General features: G+C 31.5%; 1 protein-coding gene across 2 annotated transcripts; it reads right to left on the bottom strand.

Annotated features, from left to right (window-relative positions):
* Nucleotides 1–1044: 1044 nt before the first annotated feature.
* Nucleotides 1045–5037, bottom strand: LOC113861408 (pectin acetylesterase 12-like). Of its 2 annotated transcripts, none has more exons than XM_027494209.1 (12): nt 4672–5037; nt 4016–4098; nt 3632–3761; nt 3474–3547; nt 3136–3222; nt 2941–3065; nt 2777–2837; nt 2385–2438; nt 2170–2247; nt 1965–2070; nt 1718–1863; nt 1045–1409 (listed from the first exon to the last, which is right to left on the bottom strand). In XM_027494209.1, the coding sequence occupies exons 1-12, from the start codon at nt 4874–4876 to the stop codon at nt 1302–1304; spliced, it is 1257 nt and encodes a 418-aa protein (XP_027350010.1). In that variant the 5' UTR covers nt 4877–5037; the 3' UTR covers nt 1045–1301. The 2 variants fall into 2 exon arrangements, with proteins under 2 accessions (XP_027350010.1, XP_027350011.1); XM_027494210.1 differs by having other exon boundaries at nt 1965–2064.
* Nucleotides 5038–9013: the final 3976 nt, after the last annotated feature.

The raw sequence follows: 9013 nt of genomic DNA, 5'->3' as shown, positions 1-9013 counted from the left end.
TTCCCTTTTTTCTCAAATTACATGACAAAATATTTAAATTTTGCGCGACACTTTACGAATAGGAAGAAAAATAAGCTTCTTATATCATAGTCATACACTAATCAGAGAGGTCCCCTATAACGCAGAAAACCGAATATTTTTAAGATTTGGAGTTTGCTTATTCATACGTTAGGACAAATTTCTGGCACCATAGGAACAGATACTAAACTTATCCTCTTCATATTTTGTTGTATAATTTCTCTTACTTAATTCAAACACTATATGCTACAATTCGGACCCCGTTAACTCATACCGTCCATGTGCACACACAAATTCAAAACTCTTCATAGTCATTTAAATATTTGAGCTTATTCGTTGTTTAATTTGCAGGCACTACCAATTGCATGCATAGAATCTCAAACCATGTGAAACAAATTATTGGCTTTATTTGATGGGGCCCTACAATCATCAATGTAAAGGAACATAACAAAAATCCCAGGTGGGTAGCAATGGGTTGGTAGCTAAGCAATCCCAGGTTTGAACTCACGTAATTTATTAATATTGTAGTTTTACAAACCTCACAAAGTTGCTTGTTTCGAATTATTAGCATCTATTTGATAGTGTAGGCAAGTACAAGTAACTAATACACAAATTGTTGATTATGATAAAGATGAATAATTTATTTTTGTGAGGGGTGGTCATGAAATTACAAGTGATCGGGTTGGGCAGATGGAACATAGAGATTCTTGGGCCAAGACCAAAAATGTGCGGCGCAGTCCGGCCCCAATCTAGCCCAGTCATGTTGACCAAAAAACAAAAACCCCACTGATCATGAGAATCAAACTTCAGTTCTGGACTTTTCTATAGGTTGGGTATATATGCCCCTTTATGCCCAAAAAAGAGAGAGAAAGAAGAAAGTCTAATTAATAATGTGTTTAATTTAATTTAAAACTGTTTGGTAAATTAAAAACACTTTTTTTCTCAAAATATAAATAAAACACTTTAAATCACTAAAAAATTAGCTTAATGATATAACATTGGGTGTAACAAACAAAAGAGACACGTCTGAACAAATAAACTCATTCTCTCTTTCATTTTTTTAATATCTTTGGGTACACTAGACATCCTATTTATTCCAAGCCAAGGGAAATACTAAGTGATGGCATGAAAAGTACGAACTCCAATCATGGTAATGATTGACTGATTAAATTTGCACTTTTCAGTATCCTTTTTTCCTTTATTGTTTTACATAATTGAATAGCATAAACCTCCACTGATAGACGAAGCGCAAAAATGAATTGAGATGATGAATGAAATTAGGCTCATCTGAAAGTCAGATGATGACACGTATTGTCACAAGGGTAAGGACAATCAATGGCCTTAACACCTTCTCGATCAAAATACCAGTCTCCAACAGCCAGAGCAATTGCCTGCATATTTTCAATGTATATATATTAAACTTAATAATGATCACAACGACATTATATTAACTAGCAATCACAGTTAAGTAGCATATTCCAAAACTATTTATGACTGCTTATAATGTTTCTACAGGTGAATCGATATTATATACCGAACGTCATGGCATTTAGTAATATTATAATAATATGCTCCATCAAATATTCACTCTCCTATTCTACTTTCAAGCTTTTCAGTGGCTACAAATTTCATTATGAAAAAAATGCATGCAAACGTGTCACAATTTTCAACTGAAACTACATTGAAGTGCCGGGCTCACCTTGTTCCGAATAACAGGAGAGTTGTCAGCAAACCATGTATCCTGTCTCTCAGTTTGGCAGTGAGCAAAACAGGAATTAATAAACAACCCATTTTTGTTTGATCTTGAGAAGTCTTTAATAGCATTTAGCATGTGGTTCCTGAATCCTGTATCAAAGAGACAGTGAAATGTCTCAATCAATTGAACAGTTTCTAAAAAGACTTCTATCGCACTTGTAATGAATGCTATTTCTCGTATATAATATCACCTTGCAGAAATTGGATTTGTGATGTAGTACATTTAGCATGGTTTAATCTGCAATCATGCCAATAGCCATTTGGATCTGCAGATGGAGGAGCTAAACTGGACTGGATCTGTGGTTAAGCAGGAAAATGTATTTATTTAGTCTAATCTATCAACAATTAAGTTACTGGTTATTACTGCCTAGTGGTTGATAAAATGAGACAATTTACCTGCCATGAATCATAAGCAGCATTAAGAATGAATAATGGGGTTCTAACATTGGCAATCAAGTTTTGAGGGAAGAAGCACTGTAAAGAAGGTAAAAAAAATGAGTCACTGAAAGCTCAATTAAGAGCAAACAATAATGATGGATCCATTTTCTGCATGTTCTTTGAAATGAAACCAATAGTCCTCAATTTTTGGCATGAGAGAAATCAATGATTACCGAAATGGGATCAAGGTGATTAGTACAAATTTGTGGAAGATTCTTCTGCGCTCCCTGCAATGATTAAACTTATAACCATGTCAATTGACGAAGTTTTCAATTCATACAAACTACTATGGTCTAGATACCCGTTTTCATTAAAGAAAGGATTTTAAAATTCAATTTAACTGCTAACAATATGAGTTCCTCATCAGTCTTCAGGTTTAGCCAAAACCATGTGAAAGATCACTGACCAGACCAAGATATGTCTAACAAGATGCTCGAGTAAATTTCACATTTAACATTAGCATTCGGTTTTGAAGTTATCAGTCAATTCTCAAGATGACCATGAAAAAGGAAAGTGCTTTCTTCATACATTTTGCTTTCACACTACTATAATGCCTGGGTGGTACCTGCAATCCTACAACACCGCTGTATAAATTCCTGAGGGTATGCCCACCAGATACATCCATCCTATAATTCCAAAGGAACAAAATTTAAAAACCAATTTAAGAACCAAAATATACGATGATGGAAATGGCACTGAAAGCATGAAATTCTGCAGCTTTTCACTTACGCATCAAGAAACAACCCAGCATCACTTAGACACTTGACTTTGGTAGTTCTTGGAAAGAAACCTCTAAATTCATCACAATGTATAATAGTAGCCAGGCCACCCGCAGAACATCCGGAGAGAAGAGCCTGAAGCAAAATTAACATAACATGAGAAGAAAGATTACTAAGTGTATGTATGCACATAAGAGTCTATGACCTGATTGGCAAAACGCATTCCCTTTGACATCAAATCTTCCATTGCAGCTGCCCAAATACGCTGTCCTCTGAATTGCAGCTGTGCAGTCTATCTCAACAGATAATTTGTACCATTAAATATAGCAGAATATTATAACCCTCATTTGATAATCTAAACTTAAAGTGAATTTAAGTTGAGTATGCCAAATAGTGTTATTTTCTCTTTCTAAAAGCCTTACACAGTAAACCATTAAGTACATTATATTAAATTTATAAGGCAACAACTTTTGTTATTTCATCTTCTTGCAACCAAAATAGAACTAAATTGCATTCCAAGAACACCTAGATATCAATCTTCACCTTATCTTCACCATCCCCAGCGAATGAGGCACCATCACAATAACGAAGCTTTACTCTGTTCCAATTGAAAAAATCTACAAACATGATGAATAATAGCATGAGCAAAACGGATAATGTCTATAACAATAACAAAATTTGAGCATCCCGAGAATGGAAACCTGGGTTTTCTCTAACGTTGTTACTTAATATTCCCGTAAAAGGTATCTTCTTTTCCATGAATGATGATGATCCACGCCGGGTTGTCTTGCGATAAACACATGTTCTGATATTATTACACCATCCACCTCCCTGTTACAGTATTTCACTTTGGCATCACTATAATGCTTGAAAAAGAAATATGACATTTGGAGATCCTAAAGCTTTTATTTCTAACTATTTTCAGCCATGTCATGTCGCGTCACAATGGGATTCCAACAACACATTCACAAGAAATGCTTTCAAAAGTGTCAAATGAAAGACTTGTCAACCTTTTGTAGTATAAGACATATTCTATTCAAAATTATAACAAAAAATAAAATTAAAAAATCAAGTGATACCATTACCTCTAAGTTAATAAGCCAGCTGTTTGCTCCTGATCCATATCCCCGATGCAAATGATAACCAGGTAATGTTCCATCCAAGCACACTACCAAAGCCAAAAAAAAAATTAGCCAAATTAAAGGCAAAGATTTCTTCATTTTTGTTAAAACCTGTGCCTCTGCAAATACTTACATAAATATATTTCTTTATGTAGAAACGTTCATATTTTGTTACTTTATAATTAATTGACATACATAGGGATTATTTTAAGTTGAAAAAAAATATTTCTATTAACATGTTTACAGAATTTTTAAGATAAATAATAATTTCTCAATATTCATGTTATTATCAATTTAACAGAGAGACTGGTGCAAGGATTTGGTAGTAGGAAGAAAGGGGAACAAAATAGAAGGGGTTGACAAATAGGTCAAATTAACTAAATAAAACAATATTAATACAAATAATAACATATTTCCTTTAAATAACACGCAACAAGCATTAAAAAATTTAAGGAACAAAACTTGCAAGAAATTAAATTAAAAAGAAATAAAACAAATTCAATCAGATAAAGTGTATTCGAATATTAAAATGAGAAGAAGGTGTGGTTTCTGTATTGGTACAGAAACACAAAATTAAGCAATTATACTTCAATTGGTTTCAATTAGATTGTGTTGTGTACCTGCTCCTTTAGCATCAGCATTTTGGATAAGGGTGAGTCCTACCAGCAGAAGATTCCTCCCTTCCAAGGATAAAGAAGCTTCATGAGCCTCCAACACAGACAGTTCAGTTTCATTGAAGTGATGTTCTTCAAATCCTACAAAACCATCAACCCAGTTTCTAAAAACAAGTCCTATAACAATGCCAACCCACAAAAGTCTAGCCATGCCGCTTCTGACTCCTCCTCTCTGCTCACAAGGTACTCACTGTAACTGTATCTTGGCTAATGAAGCAAACAATGCACAGCCAAATCTGATATTAGCAACATATGAAAAGCCATTTTTATTCTCTTAAAATTCGGAGTTGATCAAGAATGAGTTACAAGGTAACAAGAGGGAGGAAGGAAAAAGAGGTGAGAATTTTATACATTTGCCGGGCTTTTTTAAGGTTTTTATTACGGCAAGTTTCGAATCTTATAAAGTTTAAGGTCGCTAAATATGCGTAAGAGTTAACTTGTAATAATTAAATCATGATATAAAACTTAGCTTGATGTATGTTCTCGATTTGGGTTTCAAAAAATATTTTTGTATTAATTTTTTAAAAATTATTACTCATAATAATATTATGTGACAAATATCCGTAGCCTAAAAATAATCACGGTATAAAGTTATAAGCAGATTTTCATAAGGATATTGAATTATGATTAACTTTTTGCACAGTTTAAATAAACATGCCAAATTAAAGCTAAATTTATATTAAGATATCAATTATTAATTAATTATGGGTTTGGTTTCCTGCATTTTCGTTTGGGTAACAAAAGAAAAGGGCAACCAAATCTAAAAGTGCACCCGAGAGCACGAGACATGGCGGTGATCGGTAGTTGCATGGACTGTTCTGTCGTTCTTCTTTGTTCTCTTCTTAATTGTGTATAATTGATCGTCGGTTTGGCCCGTTCTATTGTTTTATATTTTTATTGTTTACTAAGATTTTTTATTTATATTATTTTATTTTTGCCCATGATCGTCTCAGCCAGAGAAAGAAAATAGGAAATAATGTTTCATAAATAATAACATTTAAATCTGATTATGATCAGTTATCAAAATGGTCCCCAAAATTTAGGTAAATCAATTAATTAATATAGACTTAGCCAATTTGTTTTAATAGCACCGAGGCTTTATAAGACCGAATGGACACCCGTCACCCTTAAAATTAAGAAAGAAGGATCAAAGAATGTTTGCTTGTCACAACTAAAATATAGTTTTTATCTTGAAAATAAATTTCTTACAATAGTCGAAAGCATTTTATTGAAATAATTTAATAGAGTTCTCTTCTAGTGCCCTGCCTACATCTCAATTGCTTTTAATTAATGATTTGAACATGTGTACGATAATTAGGAGTTATATTTTTTATTTTTATAATATCTTTCATAACATTATTGTTTTTCTTCATTTTCATGATTAAGCTTTTATAATAGAAGGGTGAGATATTATCACATGCTCAACACGTTACGAATTTTTTGTTATATGAGTTCAATTGTCCTAAAACAAATTCGAAACAGTTTGAGTTAAATTAAAGGTAATTACTTAAATGATATATATTTAACTCCTCTCAATTAATTTATACTAGTATTTTATAATCAGTTTAAGTTGTACATATATAATTACCTTTCAAGAAACTCTTGGTTGATTGAATTTGTATCTCATGGAGGATACATATGAGCGAAGCAAAGCAAGAATTAGAATTATTGGTACCCAGTTCAGAGCTGCCGACAAGATCAAGGGAAGAAGCTCAAAGCAAGTGTATGGCAATATGGGCCCTTTTTTCCACTTTTCTAATTAGATGCAAAGCCAAGTGAAGAATATAGGAAACAAACAAATTGTTTTGAAATTTAATTTTCTTTGGGGTATATAGATGCCAAACTTTTGCATAGTGGGATCAAATATGCGTTTCTCTTGAGGTGCATTACCCACTCTAAGGTTAAGTGGATGAGTGATTAGTGTTACAAGGGCAAGCACGTTTGGAACAACAATGACTTCTAGAGAGGTGTAGCAATGGCCTCGAGACACCCAAGCTTGTATACAGCATACACATTGCGTGTACGCAACTTATCCGTATCTACGCCACCGCTTTGATCTCTCCCATTTGCATTGCACTTGTGCCTATCAGATTTTGTGTTGTGCTCTACGCCTAATCTTCTCCAAGCTTAATTAATTCCATCCATTTGCATTGAGGCTAGTAAGCCACATGTTGCTGACATGTACTCAAGTAGTTGCTCTTTATGTGTGTATATTTTTATTATTTAAGCTATAAAATTTCATGGGAGGGTGGACTATTTAAGCCCAATTTCGATGTTCTTTTTACTAAAAATTCTCAACACACACAAAATAAGTGTAGGGTTGGTCAAATTATATATCATAAATCATAATGTTTGTGATCACGTGCAACAGACACAAATTAATGGTGAACCCAATTCATTGTTCCGAATCATGATCCTCGCAAGAAGTAATAAATAAAAAACGGTGTGCATGTGAGAATTTCATGTTCCGCAATCACATGCGCGATGCAACTTTTAGCATAGATAGAAAGGGCACAACACAGCTAGCTATCCCACAAGTTTGCTGTAAAGCACAAACAGTTGAGTAGGCACTAATTAAGGTGACAATGTGAAAAAGTACACCAAGAAAAAGGTCGCAGCAGCGAAACAGAAAGGGCAAATCTTGGTCTCTCTGCACTTGCAAGTCGTAGCATTAATGTGCATAAACCCAGCCTTGTTGGGCTGCTGCACAAATGCATATGACTTACTGTTTATTAATTTTCAGTGGCTTACAGCCTCATTGACCAAATCACCAATAATATATTAAAAGTGAAGGGATGCGATAGCATATTTTTTAAATTTCAAATTAAAAAAATTATGTATTACTTATGATAATAAATATATGATTACTATATTAAATTTATATTTATATTTTAAAAATATTTATTTTAAATATAAATTTTATCTTTTTCTTTTCTCTCTTCCAAAATCCCTTTTCCCACTCAGTCTTCAAGAGAACTTTTAGTTCATGATAGTCAAAAACTCGATGTAGCAAATGGTAATGATATGTGAATTATCTAGGTTAATTCATATTTTCTATGTTTTAGAGTTCTCATCATTTTGAATATCTATTTGTAGTAAGCATTTAACGGTGAATATGAAGGTGCGGATCGATTGAAAGAAAGAACGAATAAAATGAAAGTTAAGGAAATATAAGGATATTCTATTTAATTTGTAAGTAAAAGAGAAAATTTGTTTGTCATTAAACATATTTAGCATAATTCAATAAAATTTTAATTTAAGAGTATTTTAATTCAATTAACAGAAGATGAATTTTAATCCCCTACTAGAAAAATATAAAATGTTTATAAAAATGTATTTCATCTCCTCTCCTAGTCTTCAATGTTCTCCTATCATACATAATAAAAACTTCCTATTTTTAAAAATAATTCTAATATTCTTTACATGTTTATGTTTATCGACTTTTTATGGTTAAAATTTGTTTTGTTTTATTAGTTTCTATATTTCTTATTGATTAATTACTATAATATTTGTATACCTTTAATTAAATTACTTGTATAAAATCAAATTTTTTCAATAAATAAATGTTAAAGTTAATGATTTTCTTAAATTGTGTATAATAATATTAAGTGACATTTAAATTGAGATAATTAGGTAATTTTTGATAAATTTTATTTACAATTAGATGATTAATAAAAGAATCTATCATATTTTAAACCAATGAATCAAAATATTAGATTGACAATGATTACAAAGGTATGAGCCTGTTGCATGTTGTCCCAAAATCAGTCCTTATAAACATGAAATTCTTAGGATGAAATTTTTTGTTGACAAGTAAAGCAAACCTTCAAATATTTTCAACATGGATGGATTTAAATTTAATGTTTATTTATAAAAAAAAATAGTTTAATGGATTTTTTTAATATTTTAATAGTTGATATATTAAAATTTTAATGTATTTTGAATAGTTATAAATAAGGTAATATTTTATGTGTTACTATAAAATTCAGTACACGTTTGCTTTTCTATTATTTAATGAAAAGTGTTTGAAAAATATAAAACGAATGATAATTTATACGTAAACACCAATTTCAAAGTGTGTGGACAACTTTGATGTCTGTTTTTTCAATTCTATTGCAATTAAACTCTGCAAGTTACAAACAAAAATTAAATTAGAGTTTTATTTAAATTTACTGAAATCGATTTTAAACATTTTTTTCAAACGGGTACTTAATCTAACTAAAAACCATTAAACTGGGATTTTTTTTCAAAATAATATTTTAACAAATATATTTTAATATTTTGTCAA

This window comes from Abrus precatorius, unplaced genomic scaffold (assembly GCF_003935025.1).
Source record: "Abrus precatorius isolate BTA unplaced genomic scaffold, Abrus_2018 Scaffold3, whole genome shotgun sequence".
NCBI lineage: Eukaryota > Viridiplantae > Streptophyta > Magnoliopsida > Fabales > Fabaceae > Abrus > Abrus precatorius.
Note: the sequence above shows the minus strand (reverse complement) of the source record. Positions and strands in the feature narration are given on the sequence as shown.